A 24,839-nucleotide genomic window follows, 5' to 3' on the forward strand; every position below is an offset into this window, starting at 1 on the left:
AGAGTTTGTGATTGTGAAAGTTTAGTTAATAAATCCACAGAAGTGCAGAAAAAAAGTTATGGAAATTTGTGAATCATCATAACATACTAAATGACACAGGAAAACAGCTTTGGACAATCCAGTGGAATCATAACTGGGAACAGTATGATTTTTGAATAACTCGACACCAAAACGATTCCCATTATATGTGTTTCAAACTTTGCTCACCACATTACCTCAAAATTTGTTTCAAGACAAAATGCAGTTGCAGAGACAATCGGTTTTTAGGGACATCAGTTTATTTTAACCCTACAAAAGACATGGGGTGAAAAAATAAAATACAAAAATGAAGTTATAGAAACCAAAACAAAAGGGGTTCATTCTTGTACAAGTCTCAGAATTATCCAAACATGGACCACAGTTCAATTATTCATATTTTTAATATAACATTTTGCTGTAATGCTGTGTGTACATACAAAATATACCAAACTAAATAAGGCAAATAAATAGAGGTACAATGTACAGGAACAATGGAACATTCCTCAATGATTTCATCTTTTTTTTCTTTTTTTTTTTTTTTTTATCTTATCTCAAACATCAACAAAGGTGTACAAAATGCTTTTCTTTTTTCCAACTGTACATCTTTCAGTGGAGCATTTATTTATTTATTTATTTTTTTTAATTTCCAACTGTAAAAAATACTGACTTCTCACAATTATACAAACTCGAAGAATGGGTGCGACTTTTCTCAGGCAGTACAGACTGTGGTGTAACAGGTGGGTTGCATTCTACAAGCAATGTTCTTTTAAATGATCAATAAATCACACTTTGTGCAACCTTTTGTAGGCATGCAGATCAACGTCATGTGCATGTAACAACAAATACGGTGGAGACGGAACCCACCCAAAACCCCTAAGAAGTTTTCTTTAAAAAAAAAAAAAAGATTTTCCACATCCCATCCCTGTCACTCACACTGACTGTCAACTTGTTTGACGGCGGTCCAGCCAGCATCCTTGTCCTCACTTTCCATTCTTCTCTCTACACACCTTACTTTTAGCAACACTAATTTGCTGCACAGCTATTGTCTTCAGAAGGAGCCAAGTCCTCTAAACTGGTGCTGCAAATGGAAATGTCCCATCATCATCATCATCATTAGAAAAAGTGCATTGAACAAGCTACTAATTTCTTTCCTCTGATTTCCATCGTTACACTTCAAAACAGCCAGTCAATGGCCAAATAAACAACACAAACATGTATTAATACTGACAACTTTTGAAATATCCCTCAGTGAATACTCTGCACTAAATTGGTTAAAGCTCTAAATGAGGAATTTAAAAATGGTCTGCTGAAGTCTGGTATATTGACTGATTAGCTGCAAGAGGAAGGAGAGCAGAGGTTAAAAGAAGAGCTCAAAAATAGATTAAAATGCTGGTTTACGAAGAGATGATTCCTCATTTTAATTTAAAGTGTCTAAATAATTTGGTGTAAGGGCTAATCTCTAGAGATTGCAGCTCTCTGCGCCATCTCAACTTCACGTCTGGGTCTTTTTAGTCTGACGAAAACCTAAATCTATGAAATATGAGGCGTCATAGTGGAAAAAAAAAGGATAAATTAAAGCTACGGCGGATTATCTGCACATTATACAATCAATCACAGCCAAAAAAAAAAAAAAAAAAAAAAGTTGTTTTGAGGCGATTTCTGTAGTACCTGGAGCTTAGATTGACTTGAAAATCAATTGTATCATCTTTGACCACAAGATGGCGCCAGTTACTGCAAACCAATTATAATTTAATGACCATATAAAACAGATTTCCACAAAGCCACAAGCACTAAAGCAGAGGAATGATTTGTGTGAAAAAAACAGGATCTGAGGCACTTAACGGTGAACATTTACTAACATTTAGCAGATAAAATGTAAAAATATGGGTCAAATGGAGAGGCCTTTGTTTAGTCCTATTTGAAGTTGAGCACATGGATGTATACGGTTTTCCTTATATATAAAGTGGGGATAATTCTTACCTAATATAAATAAAATTGCAAACAAGTGTTGCTATGGAAACAACTGCTTCTGTTTTCCAGCAAACTGAATAAGCGTCTCTTTTGCAACGTCTTTAGCCTGTCTGAACAAAGTCAAGGAGCCCAAACATCTTATTCCCACACACTGATTGCAGTCTTGGACGCCTCACAAACTGCTCCTTGCTAGTTATTCAAACCTAGACTGAATGAAACTAGGAAATGTCGTGGTTTTCGAACTGGTTTAGATCTGATGATTTAGATCTGGTTACGGTATCCTTTCGAAATAGATCTACATATTGCAAACAATTCAACCCATTGTTGCAACTTGCATCATCCCTGCTGCTGAAGTTTTGGAAAAGCATGTGCAAATAATAATAACCCCCTCCACTTCCCAACAAAAACTGGAAAATCTTATGAAAACGAATAAAACTGGCATTGTTATTTTGGCAACTCAAAATAAGTAAGCATGGAGGCTTTGTGTCCGGTTGGTATCCAGTCAATTTAGTCTAGTTTTAAGTGCCTTGTTACACCCCAGTGTAAAAATGGGGGATACAATGAGGAAACTGATGAAGTATACTACAGACAGATCTGAGAATAAGTAGCTACAAATAGCAACAATATTGTAAACTGATTAAAGAGGAATTTTCCATTAAGTTCGTTTATGGCATTCCTTCTTCCGTTTTATGTTGGCTGGAGTTTAAACTTGAATGTTTGTCAAAAAACCCCAAAACAAAACAAAAACAAAAACAAAAACAAACAAACAAACTACAGTGCAAACAAGACAAGAAGGAGTGAAAAAGGATGAGCAGTTACCTCTCATTCGTCAAGCACAAAATATTTAGTAAGTGAACTTCAACAGCAATGTGAACCTGCAACACCATAAAAGAATGCATTGTGTACAAAATCCCAAAATGCTGAAACATAAAAAACCCCACACTTCTACATCTTTTGCAATTAGCTTGTCTGCATCTAAATATAAATATATATCAACGCCTAATTGCAGAATATTTAGTGTAAATACATTTACATTGTTTTTTCTTCTCTGCTTTGGCACTACTTAATGCCAGAAAGACTTTCAAACCATTTACATTTAATTCTTGTGGCACAATCATTGTTCTAGTTTTGTATGCGAGGAGTTGTTCTTTTTTTTTTTTTCCCTAGAAAATTTGTATCTTCTTGGGGTTGATGTGTGCCATCAGAAGCCACTGGTAAGAATTCATTATTGTGAAGCAACAGGAGATTTTTTGACTCCATACCCGTTGTTTTAGTGTCAGAGGTTTGCGATCGCAGGTCTATTAACCTGCAAAATCTTGTTTCTCTCAGGGAAAAAGCCACATAACTGTGGACGTAATGGCTTTGATCCCCCCTCATCTATTTTTTGTGTTTTTATTTAACCTGCCAAGCTTCACAAATTTCCAAACTTTCCATTTGGTGTCTATATACAACGTGACTGACTAATCCCAGAGTTCTGATCCCGATAACCAAATTTCAGCACCAAAGAACTCTCAGAAGAACAGAGAAGGTTTCTGAGGAAGAGCAGGAGTGATCGACAAGGAGAACCTGAAGAACAGTGTTCAATGGATACAGTTAGATGACGTGGGACAATGTGTCACAGTGGTTTCTCCATCCTTCCATCCCAACTATGGAGATAAACGGGTCAGAAACAGCTTTAGAAGACCAATCCGAGGAGAGTGTTGCATCTTTTGAGGCAGTGTAGCTGTCCATGGATGTCTCTACACGTCCAGTCCAGCTGTTGCTAAAATCTGCTCCAAAGGAAGCCGTGACTGTTCAAAGCTCTGGGTTGAAGTGGATCTACACCACGGCAAATTTTAGATCTCTAAAGTTTTGCTTTTCTACTTCCTCTTTCCAACTTTAGTAATTTACCTTGGTGACGGCTCTCTCTCGGCCGCCACCTTCCACTAGCTGGTTGACGGAGCGCTTCCGGTTTCGCTTGAATTTGTTAAGGTCCTTGTCGAAGACCTCGCCAGAGCGTAGCGCAGAGACGAGGTCGTCAAACTCCCCGCCGACCTCCTCTGTGGCCCCGCCCTTCTTAGCCCGCCGCTCACGCTCCCTCTGCTCCTTCAGCTGAATAAGGATTAAAGAAACCGTTACTATGAAGAAGGTGAGAGTACATTTAGTCAGACGTAGCCTCTCAGGAGTTTTCTCACCATGGCCTCCATCCGTGCCCTCCGCTCTTCCTCATCCTTGCGCCGCTGCATGTTTTCCAGGTCCTGCCGAGCTTCACTGAACGACTGCAAGAAGGTGTCAAAGATGCCGAAGAAGTCGTCAGGCTGCATCCTCCCTTCTTCTTCTCCAAAATGCTTCAAAGATTTGGCGAACTACAAAGAGGGATGTTAGGTTTTAAGATAAAAATGAATGCACAAACTGAATCTTGTGAAATTATCCAGATTTTCCCGAATCAACCAAATGGTCATGCATATGTATGCCCTTCAAAATAAACCCTGGTATGTGAAATTCATTTTCTTAAAAGCTGCAGGAACACACACATCGTAGCAAGGCTGCTTGATTTGACCGCCGTATGTCCACACTGTCCTGTTCAAGCTGTTCAGTGCTTGGCGCCAGAACGCTGCCTGGAGCCAAACATTCTGACACAGTCGGCTCTGTTCTGCAGTACAGATACATCTTCAAACAGAAATAACTTCGGTCCACTTTTCTTCAGTCGAGTTTTTAAGTCTTAATATGTTGAAGAATGAAAAATAATATTTTTTTCATCAGTTACTAGTTTGTTGGCTAATACAGAAGCTAGTGAGTGTCCATGTAAACTATTTTCCTCAAAAATAAAGTTGTGTGCAACTATAACTTCATACAGTTTTTTTTTTATGTTTTAAAATTACTTTTACTTCTTTCTTTTGCTTTATTTTCCCCCATCTTACAATCAAAAGTATGTGAATACCAACAGTTTTACCAGTTGGTGGAGGGTTGTGTGTGTAATTAGCTTTTAAAGGTAACAGAACAGGAGTGGATCCCACAGCAGACAATGACCCCAGTAATGAGCTTAATAGCAAAGCACTGGTAAGTGTTGGTTAATTTAATTTAATTGCCATTTATGAGTTTTCACCTACTCTGTGGTGAGACTTAGGTCATTTTACAACTTGTGACTTTTTTAAAGGTATTAACAGATGAAAGAAATACAGACGTTAAATATAAATCTGTACTAATCAGAATAAAGGCTTCCTTCTTCCAAAATGTTGGAGGAGATTGAGTGACTACAGCTAAGCAGTAAAACAATCAAGTAGAAAGCAAAGAAATGCAGCAGGCCTTTTCCGCTTCTATGTGGGTGTCGAGTGACAGAACATCTTAAAATCCCTCTTGTTTATAACCGTCTAGTTTTTTTGTATGTGGTCTCAGCGCTGTGACGAAAAACACAGTTGCTCTTTTCTGAGGAAGCAAAACCATCCTGTCATTATGGGCCCAGTGTCCATGACAACAACCCCACCATCATCCCTCCCCTCTGCTTGTAATTATGCATCTGGTCAGAAGTGTTTCCTCCGGTCCCCCTCGGGATCTGAGCTAAACGGGTAAACAAAAACACTCAATGAACGAAGGAATATGACTTTCATTGTGTCAGGCAAAACAAAGCAAAGCAAAGGGGGGTCCTCCTCTGAAGGCACTTAGCTTTTCTCCACTTAGTTTTGCTAGTTTAGTGACTAGTTACTAGCTCAGCTCGTTTAGTGACTAGCTAATGTGCTCACTAAACATCTGAGAAAATTTAAGCTTGAAAATACAAAAAAGAACACTTGGTATAATAAATAACAAAAGCGCATAAAAATTCCAGTTAAGGTTAAGTGCAGCATGAAAAACGCTTGAACTGTATGAACTTATAAAATGTAACCTGAACTTTCAAAAAGTATTTAATTCTGGTGAAAGTTCAGAATTAAACATTCTGAACTTTAGAAGTTTAATGTGCATGGAATGAACATTGTAGGAAATGCAGTAAGTCAAATTTGTCTTCGACATGCATATATTTGAATTAATACTGTGTTTACATGTAATTTTCAAAAAAGAACTTTGTGAAAATAATTTTTTGTTGTAGTTTTTATAACCAAATGGGATCACACCCATTTTAACTGGTATTCATTGAAATATAACTATGATTCATTTTTTTTTGCCTCCATTCATGTTTTTTAGTAAATAAAACGAACCTGGATAAGCAGATGGAGGATATGCTTTGATTGCTCACTGATCTATACATTATTTGAAGAAATTATTGTTAGCATGCTCTTACAAGATTACTTAAAGCTTACCAAAGATCTAGAAGTGCCAGTTTTGAAAGTTCAGACATTGCAGTACAAAATACTGGATTAAATTTGCATTGGTGCCAAAAAGTGGATATTTACAGCCCACTAGAGCTCATACTTTTTGTTTTTAATCTAATTTTGAGTATCCTTCTTGGTCAGAAGTAGAGACATAGAAGGTTTTATAGTTTAATGAAATGCTTTGCTAAACCCCCCTCCTCCCCCCAAAAAACCCTCCAAGTTATTCCATGACCTTTGCAACAGTAACCCTTTGTATTGTGCAAAGCAAAGCCCTGTTTCTGTAGCAGCCACACACATCTGTTACCATGGAGTGTTATTAGTCTTTGTGGGCTGATCTGTTTGGTCATCCTTCACCTTCTTAAAGAAGAAACACACATCCCAACTTCCATATTTGTATTACATTGAAAGCCCAATAGGCCATCAGAGGACCTTGACAAACACCCACTTACCAACCACACAGACATACACAGCTGTGTGTTTGGAGTCTGGGCCGGAGAACACAGGTTCTTTTGTTTTACTGCACTGACTGGTGCCCTATTCTTCCCAGTTCGTCTCCCATGACGTCCAAACTATGTTCCCTCCAATATTCACCCCTCCTTGAGCAAATAATTAACCAAAAGGGAGGCACTGCATGAAACTCATGAACCTGGCTCCATGTCTTTTTCTTCCGTCTGTCTTGAAACCCGTTGATTCTTCTGAGACATACAGCTGTTCAGCTCTTCAACACTGTCGTTAATTAGAGAGGATAGATTGTTCAGTACAATGTAAAATCTGTGCTGAAGTACCACTCTGAGATTTAGGAGAATTCAGAGTGCTAAATGCGAACTGGAACACCGGCAGCCAGCAAATTAAACATATTCTCATAAATCTTTTCAACACCGACTTACTCCAACATTCTCTCCATCCCACTGACGTCTTCAGCTGACACACTTCCTACCATACATCAGTAGTTGAGCCAGCAGAGTTCAAAAGGCCAGTTGTTCCACTTGTAAATGGAAAGAGAGGGGATTTAAAACACTAACTTAAAGAGACAAAGAGAAGACGTGGGAGGGGGGATTCCCGAGTAATCTTTCAATTCTGGGTTTCCCAGCCCGGCTGAAATCGCCCGCCAGGACTCAGAGGGATGTCCAGAGGCTTCACGCTTCTCGGATTCTGCCATTTTTATTTTATTCCTCTGTCTGCTTGACATACAGGCTTGTCAGCGAGGATGACTGGCTTCGGATCCACTACAGCCACCCAAGTGGACATATGAGCTTTCGCTCTGATGGTCTCTTAAATTCACCCAGTCTTTCATGTCGACATAACGTTGTAATTCTGAAGCTAAGGGATCCACAGTAAGAACAGATTGGAAAACCGATGACATCAGTTTGCTCCAGAAAGTTATTGAGTTACCTTTTCCTTGGCTTCACTCAGCTGGTCCTCCAGTTCAGAGAAGCTAAACCCAGCCACAGTGATGAAGTCACCGATCACGGCCACAAACTTATCCCCGCGTTCCCTCATCCTGCTCTGCTGGTAGTGCAGCTCCTGGTGAGAAGCGACAGGGACACAAAAGCTGGTCACTGAGAGTTTACCAAACGCCTAAATGAATTAGAATCGCTTCACTCTTCTGTGTGTGGCACGGCCGTGCTGCAGAGCGCCGACCGTTAAAAGCGTTTAAACACCTCAGCATGCCGTACATCACTGTTTCTGCTCAAAAGCATAATTACAGGCGGCAGAAGAACCAGCGGGAGGGAGAAGGAAACTAATTCAGCCCAACTCACCGCCTCGAGAGCCTTCAGCCCACTTTTGATGTTGTGCACTTCTTTTTCCAACTCGGACAAACTGAGGAGAAAGAAGATCAACAACGGTTTGCAGTTATAAGTCATACTTTAGTAGATTGCACCTTGTATTATAAACTACATGAAGTCGATGCTGAAGTTTAGGGGCAGAAATATTCTTACTTGACTTTGGCGGCTTCAGGCACACTCCTGAGGTCTTCCTGGATGTACAACGTATCTGGGTAGTTCTTCTCAAAGATCATGATCAAGTAGTGCAACATGGTGATGTTCCTGTTAAATTAAAAGCATTTTTTAATTTGATTAAAAATAAACGTCGGCTCCACATAGAAAAAAAAAGAAGAAAAGTTTTCCTCTGAATGTCAGTAAAAATACCAATTATCAAAGATTCACAGAGTGGAAAAAGATACAACCAGATGTGAACAATAACACTGTCTGCCTTTAGTAAGCTGTCTAAACTTTAACCCTAATAGTTTTTCCCCTGCAAATTTCATTTTATTCTTCCCATATTCTGTATTTATTATGTGACAAAAATGTACCAAATCAGAAACATTTCTTCAGATTCTTTCAGAATTAGCCCTGTAATTAGGTAATTACAGCACTAATTACAGTTAACGTCAAGTAATTTTGCTATAAAAAATGTTCAGTATCAGCTGAATGTGAAAAGTGTAAAAACACCTAAGGACTGGGCATGGATTAACTTAGCATTTGGTCCGGATCTGGATTGGCTTTCAGACTTAGGAAATTCTCTAAATAGAATTTAGTTTTTAAACTACTGATCATTATTTAATTTCATGGTGTGGAGTAAACTATGCAGAAATCTCAACTTTTGGCCTCACAAACAATCACTTTGTTTTACAACAATTGTACCAGAACATAAGCTCATATTATTGTGCATTTTTACAACTTTTATTTTTCTGAGTCCAGCTGAACTGTTCACATGCTAACATGCTGCCCAATCCAATAATCATGTTCAATCAACAAAATTATTATGCTTTTATAAGACTTTTTTTCTGGGGAATAATAACCAATGTTTATACTTTAAATATATCCTGCACAATAGCAAGCATAGGGTCAATGTTAAATGACTTTTTAGAGTTAATCTGAACAAGTATTGCATTTCTTAAAATGTGCCAACATTTTAAGAAATGCAACGCAGTTATGACACACATTCTGAAAATCTCTTCAATAAGATTCAACATTTGCTATGAATTTTTTAAGAGTACTTGTTTCTTGGCACATTTGTCTGTGTAGAGATTGTTGATTAGTTACCATGGTAACACACCTCTAAATAGCAGCAAGGCCCTGAGGAAGCCATGCAATAATTACAAATATGACATTCTTCTGAAAATATCAATGCTCCCACTTATTCCTTCAAATGTACCATGTTCGGAGAGTTGGATAGTGTAAAGTTTCATATGCTGGATCCAAACACCAGCGTGCACAGAAGAAAATTAGGTCATGGAGCCAGTGGAGTAAGAGTGCTGTGCTTCAATTCATCTCCCTGTTTATATTAAGACTCATCTGACTCAGTGGAAATCACGCCAGTAGAGCCTGTTTCCGTGGCAACACCGATGGCTCGAACAACATTTCATTACTGTAAAGAGAGAAGAGCTCCCACAAGCTGTTTGTTCGAGCGAGTCTATCTTCTCTGCAGCACGCTGAAGTAGTTTCATATTTTTCTGTCAATTTCTTTCAAAGCACTGAGTTAACTTTTGTGGAAACCAGCGGATGGTGAAGAAACACTGAGCAGAGGCACACTTTGTTCATTCTTTTAAGGAGTTTTCCAGCTCTAGTTGCCTTTATTTGCTAGCAAAATGACAGGAAAGTGGGTTGCGAGAGAGAGGGAAGACATCCAGCAAAGGCCAATGGGCCGGGACTCAAACCCAAAACGCAGCTGGTTCATGTCCTCCGTACATGAGTGGCGAGCTTTACCGCAGGGCCTCCACTGTTCATTCTTTTATTTTCTCATAATTGGCTTAATATTTAAATGCTAATGAGATGAGATTTGCTTTTATGACAGGCTCAAGATTTCATTGTTTTCCAATTTCAAGTCTCTTATGACTGAAATTAACATTTTCATGTTGGATACTGGCCATCTACTTTCCCCATAACATTGAATTGTGGTAGATTATTGGTTATATTGCTATATCAGCTTACTGCTACCTTAAAGAATTGCCAGAATAAAGGGTTTCTAATCAAAACAAGTTTTTTTTTTGACTTGGTTAGAATATCTTAATGGTGTCTATAGAGGTTTCTGTTAAAATAATGATAAAAAAAAAAAAAAAAAAAATCAATCAGGCAGTTGCATGTGATCCAAAAGACACTGTTCTGCCAAACACCAGTCCTTAAATCATTGCTCTGACTACTTGTTTGTAAAAAGAAACTTAAGATATTTATAAGACACTCAATGGTCTTGAACCTAGATGGATTCCAGAGTTGCTGCTCAAACCATGCAGACCTCTCAGGTCATCAGAGAGGTCTTCACTCTGTTTTCCCAGGACCAGAATATGAAAGATGAGGCACAATGTCATCTCTACAGAAATTAGTTCTGACACAAACTTCCTGAAAACCTGAGATACTATTGGTTCCTTTAAATCAGGACTTAAAATATTACAGTTTATTGCAGCTGAAATATTATTTTATAAGTTAAATATTGCTTTATAAGTTCAATTCCATCAAATCTTAGTTTTTTTGTTTCAATTTTTCAGTTTAGATTTCATACTCATATTATATACATATTACTCATGATATACATATTAATTTCTATCATGTTTTTGTGTAATGTTTTGATGCGTTTCAATTGGTTTTATCTATTTTCCTTTGTTTTCCTATGAAGCACTTTAAATTAATGTGTGTACAAGTAGTGCAAAGAAAAAAGCAAATTCAATAAATTATTTACCTTTGAAGTACAAATGTCATATATGTTCAAAGAAAAATAGTAGAAATAGTGGAACACCAGCTTATGTCAAATTTTCAAATGAATGAAACAGAAAATAGAAGTCAGATGCAATAAAGTGTTTACATATAAATGGTAAACCTTGCAATATATGTTACAAAATTACAGAATAAGGAGCCTAGGCGTAATGTACCGATTACCTAATGTTTGAATGATTTAAATAAGAATTTCAATATTCTGAAAGCCAGAAATATCTGTTCGTGAGGATTCTAGATTAGCAGCAGTTGAGATGTAGAAGGAAAGTTGCATTTATTTTGTACCTGAAACCCTTGTTTAAACACCACAGCCGACTGCAGCAGCTGTGGTCTGCTGCAGTCTTTCACTGCTTTAGTTCATGAGACCTGCTTTAGTTTTAAGAGTTTGAATCCCAGTCAAGTCTTAAAATATTTTTGCTTTGTAAAACAAAGTCTTAGACTCAGGTCATGACTGCTGCAACAAGGTTCAAGTCCCCCTCTGTTGCCCACCTGTCTATGCTCGACTTGGTGTCGACGATCTTGTTCAGGCTGGAAACCTTGAATCCGAAGGCGTTCCCTCGCTGGCCCTTGTTCATGAAGTTTCCAAAGGCCAGCACCACCTCCAGGACCTGAGTCAGACGCTTGCTCCGGACCACCTCCACGGAGGCGTTCAGGATGGCTGCAGAAAAACGGAGAGAGGAAAAACAGCTGCTGAGATCATGAGTTAAACTTGTTCAACTTTGCATATTGCATAACAAACTGGGCTTAAATTATTCCTTCCACTCTGTTACTCCACTCAAACACCACAGAGACGCAGGAGCTCCAAATTTGACTCTGTGTTCCCCCAGAATTTCCTTTATTTTTAACATCATTCACGATGAGTGATCTGCATTCTCCATAACAACTGGGCAGCTTGGTGGGAAAAGTATCCTGTCCTTCCATCAGTGAAACAGCAAGAGGGGAAAGGAATACACTGAACACGAGCCAACTCTGTCTGTTTCATTTCCCCTGAGAAAAGACAGTCTGGCAAAGTGCAGGTGGTTCCCCGTCTCCACAAAGGAAACCATCATAACTGTGAAGATCATTAACAAACATCATATTGTTATTGTTACGCTTCTTTGTGTTGTGATGAAGCATGGGAACTGTTCTCCTGGCTCTGGCTGATGGAGCCGTCTTCTAAAAAGGGCTCCCATTGAACAGGCTGGGTGGTCTGCAGACTTACAGCCTAATCTGCAGTATGTGTCAAAATTACATGAATAATAAAACAAAATGAGATTTAAATTTTTTTTTTTTTTTTTTTTTTTTTTTACTGTTAACATCCATGAACAGTGTGGTCAAGGGACTTTTGGATCCAACAACAGCAATTGTGAAGGGTTCTCTTCATTTCCCGGGCCAGCTGAGAGTGAAATGTGTGTCAGAATATATTACCCTGACCTCAGACCAGAAGGAATTGAGTTTCTCAGAAGAAATTATGCAGCACAAACAGAATTGAACTGTCAGTGCAAATAAAAACGCCGACAATAACAGAGTGATGTTCTCACCAAAGCAACCCTGGCTCTAAAAGCTACAGCGACAACTCGGTCATGGATATCCATGCATGCACACACACTGGAAAGCTTTTCCCTGACATCTTTGAAGTGAGATTCAGGTTCACAGCAGATGCTGTCCTCTCTCAACGTGAGCCAGCTTTCCAAAACAGCTTCCATGGTAACACGGATGCTGTGTGGAAGAGTGAAAAACTGCATAAAACCAAAACATAGCTGACCAGCAGGCACACACACATGCATATAACCATGCAATCTCATTTAAAAGCATGTTCCTTAATAATTTATGTCCAGCTTCAAAATATATTTTTACATATTCACATTCGTCTGCTCACAGGTTGCTGTTGGAGAGCTGCGTCATAAATAAAATCCTAGGTGCATCATTTCATTTCATTTATGCAGCCTGTCTGAAATCCTATTTGATTAGCAAATTAATGCCTTGGAATGGTCTATGATCTGAATAAAACAAATATTTTATTTCATACTGTATATAGTGCTTAAAAAAATACTGATAATATGGATATTAACAGGTTATCAAGTCTGCACAAAGACTAGAGAAGTAGAGTAGTACACAGATGATACAGTTCTCCAACTGTATGTGGACCAAATGACTTGTTAAATGGTACCAGACGTCAGCTATTTTAACATCTTTCCACTGTGTTCTTCATCCCTTTTTTCTGCAAAGGCTTGAGATGAACTAAATCTGCAAACATAAATCACCGATAATCACTTTGCTGGTTAGATTCGTATCCAAGTCAATCCTGACATCCTCCGACTTGCACATCGACAAAGAATAACCTCAAGCAGTTTATAGGCAGCTGGAGTTTGCAGGTCCAGATGCTGCAGGAGTTCTCCAACAACTGCACCGCCTTGAGAAACGGTGGGAAAGATCTGACTTCAATCTGAACCCACTGGTGAAGATGTCGACTCAGCAGCTGTATATTTAATAGAATCTTAATTAGATTAGATCAAATTTTCTCAACATATCCAAAGAGAAATACTTTGCACCGTCTGCCTTGAGATCTGCTAACGACTCATCTGTTCTGAATATTTAAAGATGTTTTTCAAACAAAGACATTGTTGAGCCGCAAAATGATATCCGAGTCAAGATGAATTGCAGTGTTCATGGTTATGAGTTTATAGAACTTTTTTGTCCAATAATGATTGATTCCTTGTTTAAATGATAAAACTATAAAACCTGAATATGATTCCTTTTATAAGGTGACCGCAGAGGCATTAAGTCACGAACCACTGAACTATCATCTTTGTCCTTACCTTCAACCTTAGGCTTGGTTTCAGCTAAACGCTCTGCAAACTTCTTCTTAAAGAACAGAGCCTGTAGTCTCTGCTGGTAGTGGTCAATTCTGACAAGAAGAACAAAGAAACGAGAGGAGGAGAGATTAACAGGAGTCTGTTACATTCCCCCTTAGGGGGAGTGAAACTTCAAAAGTTAGAAGTCAGTGAATTGTACAAAATCCCCTTTCTCACTTTACACTCTTTTCTAAAGCATCCAGAGGTCTCTTGTCTAAAGACGAGAAGACAAATGGGGATGTAAAACTCGACTAAAGGTTCACCAAAGCAAGGAGGGAGCATTTCAAAGAGAGACAAGAGATATTAAATGCCTGACCACAGGAGATGAAGTCAAGGAGAAAGCATTTAGGACTTCTGCTACATAATGAATCAAACTAAAGCTTGATACATTTTCGTGATGAAAGCTGGCTTAAAACAGAAATCAAAACCACCCTCTCACACAAAGAGCCTCACATTTACCTGCTCATCTCAAAGAGGAAGCGGTCAGCTCGGGCCATCCTCTCCAACTCATGTTTGTGCTCTTCTAAAAGATCTATGTCACTTTTCTCAGGGACAAATTTAAGCAGCTGGAAAAGATGCAGAAGCAATGTTTATTAGAACCGCAGTAGCTGTAGTTTGAGCTGAAACCAGCTGAAGTTGATCAACAGTAATTCTCCTTAAAGAAATAGTAAACACATGCATGTGACACTCTAAAACCACAATCAGTTTCAATATTTCCTTTTGCACCCAGTAGGGTTCAAATTGGGTCTATGACACATTCCAAGTCTTTTTAATTACATGTTAATTAAATTGTACTTTACTGCCATTTAATTCATGATAATTCATATAAATACCATTAATTAATACTTAATTAATTGTATTATATCTAATACGTGCTTTGTTTGCATTTATTTTGCTGATAAATCTGTGCTTTAAAATTGACAATATTAAGAGCCAGGTTTCCGTCATCTAATAAAACAATACTTAACATGTGCATATCAATTTGAGTGTGTACATGCATAAGTACTTTATAAAACGCACATTTAAAAGCACTGGGGAATCTTTAAGTGATCAAAATCTAATTAAATCAAAAATTGAATTGGGGAGAATTCTGGTCCCTGAAAGCTTTCTGTTAATTTTGAACATCTGCAAACCATTTTCCTACTAATTCCTGAATAACCTATAAAATCTAGCCTTGGTCAATGTAGATGTATTGACCATCTGCTAGATCATTATGAAGGGATTCGTACCTGCTCCAACATGTCTTTGGCTAGCTCCTCTCTCTCATCCATCTCTAGTAACGCCCTTTTGATTTCTTCATTTGTCATTTTCAACCTGCAGGGAAGCAAAACGCACTTTAATGACATCAAATACTAAATGCAAACACGAGCGTCCTGATACTGACAATCTGAGCACCAGTCTGGACAACTCCCTCTCATCCCCTGAGAGCACTGCCAGCTGTTTTCAGACGTACGTGTGCCGAGCTTCGATCAATAACAGCATTGTCAGTACGCACATCAAACCTGTATTGACCATCTGCTAACCCCATCTGGGTCAGTCTGCAGCTTCGGGGTCATTTGTTATTGACACGAAAGAGAGTGCAGGGAGCGCGTCGCTGTTTTGTCAGACCCACAATGGACTCAGGAAGCCCGTTTATTGATCTGTAGAGTGGGGTCAGCATTTAAACCCTCCAAGGGGCCCCAGGACTGCTGCTGTTTGGAGATTTAAATGGGGAACATATTGTCAAGTGGATCTTAAAAGACAGCAAAGGATTCAGCTTCAGATGTAGTGTGACCCCTTTGAGAGAAGGGTCAATTAATGCATCTTTGATGTGAGTTAACGTCGACACTGATAGCACTTGAATGTTTAATTATAGACTGAATTTCATATCATGCACTGCTTCCGAATAAATTCTCTCTTGGCTAAAGCAGCCAACGCATTTTGTGGATTAAACAGCTGCTTATATTTGCCTATTATGAAGAAGCACAACAGAAAGCCTACAGAAAGCTGCAGGGTCTTCCTTAATGTGGGACAAAAAACTCGAGCTCAGATTATGCTGAGTAAGGGTTATTTTGGTTTTAAATTACTGGAAGCAACACAAACCAAACCTATTTGGTTTTATAGGTGGACAACTGCATTTAAAGCTGCAACACACGCCAAAATAAGTGCTGGAAAAAACATTTCAATTTAGTAAACTTAAATTTAGGTCAATATATGACTTATATAAAGAAGAATTAGAACTCGTAACGTTTACTATCTGAGTTTCTTCCAGGAGTGATTATAGATGGTTATAAAAGTGAGCAAGGAGATCTCCTGTAGCAGTTTGTGTTGCAGCTCGTTTTTTTTTTTATTTTTTTTTTTTTTTTTTGTCCTGATGCCTTGATACTACTGGAGATTTCTTGAACCATTTAATGAAGGATTCTGTACATCTCTTTTCATTCCTTCTTTAATACAATTTTTTTTTAGTAGTTTTTGCTCACCACAAATATTTACCGATACTGAAGACTCATTGTTTATCTCTGATCTTCTAACGTTCAGCTGAACAATAAACTGGATTTAATACTCTGACTCTGAATAAAATGTTTTCAGCAATGCATTTAGGGTTTGAAAATGTGGGAGTTGATTAAAAAAAGATCAATTAGGTCTTTTTTTAGACTTAATTGATCTAAAAACAAAAGACCTAACAAAACATTAAGTCACTTTAACATAGTCATAATTTTAGAAGTGTAAGAGCAGCTCCTCAATTTGGATCGCTTACTTTGAAAGCAAGATGACACAGTTCTGAGCACGTCTGCCATCGATGACCGACAGCTCTTTGACCTTCCGTGTGCTGACGTAGATGTCATCCATAGAGCCAGTCTCTTTCTGTAAAAAAAAAAAAAAAAAAAAAAAAAGAGAAATGGGATTTAATTTGTAGCTCAGATTAATGAGTATTCACATAAAATCCGAAGCACACACGTTAACATCTCCTCCTCACTTCTTTGTGATATCTTTATTCAATTGAGGAAAGCTTTTCTGGGATTTAACAAGGTGTTAATGAAGAGACATGACTCGAAACAGCAGAGGGAAACTAAAAGGATTGCACTTACTTCAGATCAAGTTACCTTTAGATACAGGGAGAGCTTACACAAAGAACAAGGATCAGAAGCAGGCCTTCACAATACAACACCTCATCAGAAACTTCTCAGAGGAAGAGCAGAAATGTTGATCCGATCAAAGTCTGTTAGATATGTTGGTTGACCTCACATAAATGTAGTATAAAAATCCCTGAAGCAAAGAATACATTCTGAGAGAGCTGTTTGGGGCCTGCATGTTAAACACATTCTATTTATGGTCCAGGCTGGTTTCCTGCTCGCCAGAAAAATCTCTGTTTTTGAGGTTGCTGGGCATGACATATATGAAACAGATGTGGATTTTGAAGAAAGTGTCGTTTTTCTGCGTCCGTGCTGATCTGGGGTGTTTGGCAGCTGAACGGGGTTGGCAACAGGTTAGGGGGACAACTCCCATACACTGAAACCATTCAAAGGTCTCTCTCGTGGCTCACAGACGAGCGCCAACTCTGCCAGACCGTTCGCCACATTGACGCTGATACGACTGACTAAAATGTTGAACCTTTCAATTGGTCAGAAATTGACATCAGTTGAAATACGAGGTGTTGAACTTTCGAGCAGAACCCTTAATAGTGTACTTGTCTGAATGCAATAGCTAAAGGACTGTACAAGGTGAAGAAATGTAACTCCAGAATTCTGGAAGTTATATCAAAATGTCTTGTAATATAGAACATATTCTGTAAAATAAATGATTGCATTGTTTGTTAACACTAGAACTACCAGAGAAGGGTCATTTGACATTTCTACCTTTGGAACCCAGAGAGGGGTCAAATGACCTGAAGGATTCTAATTAGCATCCTAAAAGGAGGTGTGAACAGGCGCTTTTGTTCTGTAAATAAGGCCATTACTGGCGCACCAAAGGAAGAGGGAAAGCTTAACTCCCAACTAACTGTCTAGTTAGTTCTATTCAGTATATTGTATTTTATAATATAAAGATTATATTTATTATATTTAGCTTAGTTTTATTTTAGCAAAAAAGCACAATGAATTAATTTTAATATTTTAAATGGAGAATTAGAAATTTTACAGCCAGGTACAGCTGTGAGCAATGACCAGAAGTATTTGTGTCTAAGTCAAGAGGACTGAAATTCCAGCATGAGAAATATACAAAAGAACAACTGTTATTTGTTTAAATGCTTTTTATTTTTGCCATTAAAAACGATACAAAAAATACAAGAAATAAAACAATTCCACACATATTTACATTAGGCACAGTGGGGGGCTGTGTGTGTGAGTGGCATGTCCTTGTGTGACTGGCATTTCAGCACTCACTCAGCAGTCTGTCTGCACTGTCGGAACATACCTGGCACTGCCAGGGTATGACCCTGGTGCATTTGCCACATGTGTATTTGTAGCATTCAACGCATCTCACAGTTGTACAATTGTTCCTGCATCGATGGTTGACCTGACACTTCGCTCTTTTGCCTAAGCTGGGTGTGGAAGCTTGTTGCCGAAGCAGTTTCTCCTTGTGTGCCTTCTTCCCACTCACATGAGAGTTACCCAACTCTTTTGCAAGCTCAACCAGGAAGTCCACCCGTCTCTTCTGCACCCCAATGCATGCCTAATAAAGCACATGTGCATTCAGTGCTGCCATGTCAATCATGTTATAGAACACTGCAACTGGGCATCTCCGTGTTCCTGCACGCACGCTGTACTCCCGCACCATTTGGTCCATCACATCCACACCGCACTTTGTTTTGTTGTATTGTGTGACCGTGTTTGGCTTCCTTTTGGTGGTATCCTCAGTCTCAACCACGCTGTGCATGCTGCTGAGAACGTAAACAGCCTTCTTCCATTTGGGCACATACACTGCCAGCGTGGCACCAGTGGTTGAAAACACCTGAGTGGTGAATTCAGTGCGATCCATCTGTCTAGCGGATTGAGGAATTTCCCGACATCTCTTGTTGACTTTGCCGAGGATAGTGGTTTTCCAGCTAAGCAGTCGTTGTGCAAGTGACAGTGATGTAAAGAAATTGTCCGTGGTTACAGTTCTGCCCTTGTCCATGAACGGTTCCATCAGCCTCATCACTACAGTCTCGGACAGTCTCTCCCTGCTGGGACGACTGGGGTCCTTTCCAAGATATGGGAAGACATTACAGATGTACTTTGATTTCAAGTCGCAAGCCACCCAAAACTTGATGCCAAACTTGTCCGGTTTTGTTGCAATGTATTGCAGAAAACATCAGCGAGTCTTTGATGGAAAAAGCTGTTCATCAATAGTGATGTGTCGACCAGGGTTGTAGGATGCGATGCAGTTAGTGACAAACGATCCCCAAACATCGGAGATTGCAGCAAACTTATCGGTCTCCTTCCGCTCACTGCGTGTAAACATGTCATGAAAGCGTAGGTGTCGTGCATAATGTCTTGGAAGCGTTTTTGGGCCATAGTTGCAATGATCCTTGGGTTTGCCAGGTTTGCTGACCAGCTGTCACATAGTGATGGAACCTTGGTCACCCCCCGCAAGATAATGACTGAAATAAATGCCATTAGTTCCGGGAGATCCATGAACCAATCCAGCTGCTCCGTGTCACGTGCATGTTGAGTAGTCCATTCTTGAATGCTACGAAGCATGTCAAGAGTGATAAAACAGAGGAAGCTCTGAAGGCGACTCCAGATACTTTCTCTGGCCTTAGCGCTTGGCTCTCCATCTGTGGCGTACGGTTCTATTGGAGTGAAATGGAGATGTGTCCCCACTTGTTCACACTGTGCCATTTTTCATGGTCTCTGACAGCTCACTCCTCAAACAAGCTCTCTTTTTTTGGTAGAGGGAGAGTCTCCTCATCTGCAAGATAAACAATTTCAAATTAACCTTTTGATTGGTTCTAAATAAAAAATAGTCAGGAAAATAAAATAGGTAGGTTGAGAAATCTAACCTGAAGACAGCTCAGAGTCCGAATCCAGTTGAAAGTCTATGTCTTCTCCATCTGAATCACAATCTGCTCAGAATCAGTTCCAATGCCTTCTGAGTGGTGAACCTCTTCTGCATTTTGTTTCTTGTGAACTAAATAGGTGAAGCAGTCACCCATTTATCCTCCACGGCACAAAAGGCTGCATGCAAATTTGCATGTGCAAAGTCTCCCAGATCTCTTTTGCTTACACTTTTTGCATGATTTTTTTGAGGTGGATCAACAAAATTAATTTGGTTAGTTTATTTCTAAACTGTCATTTTAAACCCATCCATCCATCCATCCATCCATTTTCTTACACCCTTCGTCCCTAATGGGGTCAGGAGGGTTGCTGGTTTCTCTCCAGCTGCGTTCCGGGCGAGAGGCGGGGTTCATCCTGGACAGGTCGCCAGTCTGTCACAGGGCAACACAGAGACATACAAGACAAACAACCATGCACACACACACACTCACACCTAGGGAGAATTTAGAGAGACCAATTAACCTGACAGTCATGTTTTTGGACTGTGGGAGGAAGCCGGAGAACCCGGAGAGAACCCACCATGCACAGGGAGAACATGCAAACTCCATGCAGAAAGACCCTGGGCCAGGAATCAAACCCAGGACCTTCTTGCTGCAAGGCAACAGCTCTACCAATTGCGCCACTGTGCAGCCCCATTTTAAATCCACTTAGCTTTATTTAAAAGAAAAACATTACTAATTTCTTTTAGAAAAACCTTTGCATATTTCTTGAAACAGATTGTATGTTTTGCAAACTATATGTACATTTGGCAAAATGACCTGGACCCAATGCAAAATGACCTAATGCAGCACAACATCATGAATCAGCTGCAAAAGGTCACATCTCTCCAAAAACACTTCATGTATGCTTCAAAACTACCCAACCCTCTCTGAAGAGCATTACCAACAGGAAAGTCTACTGTAGAGCTGCCTCCATCATAGATCGCACCCACCCCCACATGGACTATTCACACTCCTACCTTCTGGCCTGACGGCTCTCCTCCCCCCCTCCTGATTCCTCAGGCAATGGCCATATTTACAATAGCTAAAGGACTGTACAAGGTGAAGAAATGTAACTCCAGAATTCTGGAAGTTATATCAAAATGTCTTGTAATATAGAACATATTCTGTAAAATAAATGATTGCATTGTTTGTTAAGTCATATTGGAGCATAAAACATTTTTTCTTTTAGGGGTAAACTATGAATCACAAGGTTGCCAATTAAAAAATATGTGAATAAACTGCACCCTACATAACAGCAAGGTTATTACATATCAGGAAACAGATTTAGTCTTTACCAGATTCTACATTTATTGGATCTAACCATAAAGGCTAAACAAATAGCCAAGTGTAGTTTATAAAACAACCTTTAGTAACTTTTTGCCATTCTTCTGCATGAATTTTGCAGATTTTCACATTTTTGTAGAATAACTTAGACCTGTTTCCTTTCTACACCATTTCTTCACTGATTACGTCATCCAGTACACATTCCAGACATATGACTTCACATCTGATTCTAGATTATTTTGATGTTTGTGGTCAAGAGGATGAATGAAAGATGCCCAAATCCTGTTGCTGCAAAGGAAGTAAAAATGATCACCTCTCCAACAATGTGCTTTGCAGTTGGGATGAAGTGTTTGTGCTGATTAGCTATATTTGATTTTCTCCAAACGGTATTTTGCATTATGGCCAAAATTCTCCAGTTTGGTCCAAAGGTCAGTCCAAAGAGACTCTGACTTCAGAAACCTGACTCTATGAAGTCAGACTTTATTGCTTAAACTGAATTTGCTGGGTTTCCAAACTAGCAAAACCTTGACTTTTTAATTTGTGTAGATTTTATTAGCAAAAGATGATTAGCAACTTCAATAAGACACCTGGTTTTAAATTAAAGTGGAAACTCTGAGAGAAAAAAAAAACCATCACAGAAAATAACTAATTCAATATGCAAAGGTGACTGGTCGCTGCGAGGCAGAAGGCAAGGTGATGAAAGCAGTAAAAGTGGATAACCATTGTGGTCAAGAAGCTCAAAGATGTTTGACTCACCTGTTTGAAGGATTGGTTAGTTAGCAGGTCCTGCCCAGGCAGCCGGAGAGAGCAGGGACAAAAAAATTGAGAACACATGCAAAGATTAGCATTGAAGGCCGGAAAGGCAAAAGCAAAGAACTACTAATACTATATGCAAACTACAAGCTGAAGCTAGAAAGCTTTTGTGAGCGTAACAATGCTAAGTACTTCAAGTTGTCTAGGGTTCAAAAGATAAACATAAAAGGCTGAGAGATTAACACAAATAGTTTTCTAGTTTGGATTTTGTCTTTTTAAGCTGGTCATGGATGCCTTAGTGGTTTTAATTTTGACTGCATCTACATCAGTCTGACATGGAAAAATAGGACAATGAAATACGACTGTGGCAGACAATTCTGCAGAGTGCAAGTGTAAATAAAATACCATTTTGACAGAAAGAGCAATGAAAAGCTCTAAAACAAAAGTATGTCATGTATAAACACAGCGTTACTGGCCAGTGAAATTTAAATTAAATTTGGATCTTTCCAAACGGGAACTAGGCTGTCAAAGACAGGAAGATGTTGGGTTTTTATGCGACTGCATCCACTGGGATCAGCATTTAGGCAACGGCCAGTGCCAATAAAAACCTGCTCTGCACAAATAAATACTTGCAGTATATCACTGTCAGCAACAACCCCAAATGACCCATTCCTCTTTAATAAAAGCTTGCAAGGAGACACTGTGATTGTAACTGTCCGACTGCTGTAAAATGCATTAACTCAACAATGGCGATGCCTCAGTGGAGATGATTTAGTGCTCTTTAATGGAATCTTAAAGACTTCACTTTAAACTGTGATTACTAGAAACCAATTAGAACAAATTAGTCCTCCACTTAAACACATTTAAGTGGAGAATGTATCTGTGATATAAGGTACAGTTTGTGCAACTGTACATTATATAATGGAATGAAGAGAATACAATTAATTCCCAGCAGAGAGGAGAGTGATTGCTATGCATGATTTGACATATGCCCAAGATATATACCAATTATGCTTTCAGTTCGTCTGTTTTAGGATGAAATCTGTTTATTTTCACTCCATCTCAGTAACAAGTTTTGTGTTTTCTTGTATTGTGGCTCCTTGTGGGTTCACTATTGACCTTGATTCGGTTCTCACACCAAAGTTTTGCAGGCACCAGCAGCAGCTACAATGAGCCATTCAGCAGCCAACAGCTGCTCCTGTAAGCCTGAAGCGGGACCGTTTACACTATAAAAGAGTCGTTCTGAAACATCCCCATGATCACGCATACCAACACATACTCAGCATTCAACACACTCACAAGCATGAATGTAATCAGGTGTTTTTAAGCCACAAACAAATCCAAACCTGCTGTCTCTGATACGCTGAGAACATCTTCTCTATGTCCTTCAGGTCCAGAATCTTGAATGCCCTCAGGTCATCAATTTCATTCCAGATGGTGCCGTTGATCATATTCTGGAAAAACACAGGAGGGGGTTATTGCTTTCACTCCAATTACAAAACAAACAACACGTTTATTTCAAGGACTGAGTAGATGAACGCACCAGATCTTTGTAATTTGTAATTTGTAAAAACAGCACATCAGGCTATTTATCATTGCAGTTAAGTGTTTTCATAAATTATGGAGATAAGCATGTGTAATAATGTTCATATCTAATCAATTCATGAACACAAATTTACATTATTATAGGACAACTTTGCCTTACACTCCTTTATGTTTATTTTGTTTCTGATCCCAGTTTAAGCCTCTTAAATCTTATGAAACATGAAAGATCGCTGATGAACCAAAATTCCTCAAGCCAGATTCAGGCATACGTCATCATTTGCTTACTGTAAACCGTGAACAGAACAAAATGCAACATTTTCAGTGGTCAAAGTGGGTGTAAATTGTCCAACTGATGCACTGGGCACCACCACACCTCCAACAGTAGACAGCACAAATTCACAATTTAAACGTTGGGTGCCAAATGAGCAAATTTGAGATGTCTTTATCAATGTTGATAGCCTTTTTAAATCATACATGTCAGTGTTTGCACATTATTACAGAACGCGTAAGGAAGTCTCGTCTCACCTCTCCTAATTTGCTCCAGTTGAAGGACTTTAGTGGATGAGAAGGCTGAGGAATGGACTTTGACCGCATCATGTTCATGGAGTTGAATGAAGAGGGGATGGGAGGCGGCGGTGCTCCAAAAAGAGGAGGAGCTCCAGGTGGAGGAGGAGGTGCCCCTGGCGGAGGAGGAGGTGGGGGTGGCGGCGGGCAGCTGAACGGCAGTGGAGGTGGTGGTGGAGGAAAGCTGCCTGACATAGGTAGAGGAGGTGGAGGCACTGGTGCTCCAGGAGGCGGAGGGGGAGGCAGCATGGAAACACTGCTGCCCTGCTGAAAGATAAATGGACCGAAGTTAAATATTTTGAATAAAACTATTATTTCTTCCAGGCAGAAATGGAATTAAAATAAAAGTAAATAAAAGTATACATAGAGACAACATCACAGTTCCTTTGCCAAGACATTCAGGAAAATCCTGATCAGTGCAGCTGTCAAGAACCAATAAAACACAAGTTCTTACTGCAAAGTCGTTGATGCGCGACGACAAGTCAAGCACTTGCTCTCTGGCCGAACGCAGTTCGACACCCTCACGTTGCAGCTTGTCCTTCATCTTGTTCAGAGTCTTCATCATCTCCTCCTTCTCCTGGGTCTTTGTCTCACACTCCCTCTCCTTCCTCTCCAGCTTAGCCATTAGCTCTGCATGGTCTGCAGTTTAACAAGAAGGGATAAAGGTGTTCACTTGATGCAGATTTTGTTCAGAAAATCCAGGCAGGCTGGTAGCAAGCTCCTCACCTTTCCTGAACTTCTCGGCCTGTTCTCGCCACAATTTTACCTCATTTTCATTGACCAGCCTGTGAAGGAGACAGACACAAATAAGCACAGGCTTGCAGAAGAGTGCTCACACATGGGGTCAACTGCATTTCAACTGAGTCAAGCCGAGACGGTC

At 39.4% G+C, this 24,839-nt stretch overlaps 1 protein-coding gene across 5 annotated transcripts in view; it reads right to left on the bottom strand.

Moving 5' to 3' along the window:
* Positions 1–2,021: 2,021 nt before the first annotated feature.
* The window catches only part of daam2 (dishevelled associated activator of morphogenesis 2), a 99,020-nt gene continuing 76,202 nt past the window's right edge, over positions 2,022–24,839 (bottom strand). For 2 of the 5 annotated variants that reach the window (XM_044141905.1, XM_044141906.1), the window contains exons 12-26: positions 24,686–24,744; positions 24,414–24,598; positions 23,921–24,226; positions 23,197–23,304; positions 21,854–21,883; positions 16,553–16,659; positions 15,045–15,129; positions 14,275–14,381; positions 13,780–13,868; positions 11,471–11,639; positions 8,213–8,320; positions 8,033–8,093; positions 7,665–7,796; positions 4,164–4,334; positions 2,022–4,080 (exon numbers count right to left, since the gene is read on the bottom strand). In XM_044141905.1, coding sequence (XP_043997840.1) covers positions 3,868–4,080; positions 4,164–4,334; positions 7,665–7,796; positions 8,033–8,093; positions 8,213–8,320; positions 11,471–11,639; positions 13,780–13,868; positions 14,275–14,381; positions 15,045–15,129; positions 16,553–16,659; positions 21,854–21,883; positions 23,197–23,304; positions 23,921–24,226; positions 24,414–24,598; positions 24,686–24,744 — 1,930 coding nt within the window. In that variant the 3' untranslated portion in view covers positions 2,022–3,867. The remainder of the gene's footprint in view (positions 4,081–4,163; positions 4,335–7,664; positions 7,797–8,032; positions 8,094–8,212; positions 8,321–11,470; positions 11,640–13,779; positions 13,869–14,274; positions 14,382–15,044; positions 15,130–16,552; positions 16,660–21,853; positions 21,884–23,196; positions 23,305–23,920; positions 24,227–24,413; positions 24,599–24,685; positions 24,745–24,839) is intronic. The other 3 variants (XM_044141907.1, XM_044141909.1, XM_044141908.1) reach the window with 3 other exon arrangements.

This window comes from Gambusia affinis, linkage group LG16 (assembly GCF_019740435.1).
Source record: "Gambusia affinis linkage group LG16, SWU_Gaff_1.0, whole genome shotgun sequence".
NCBI lineage: Eukaryota > Metazoa > Chordata > Actinopteri > Cyprinodontiformes > Poeciliidae > Gambusia > Gambusia affinis.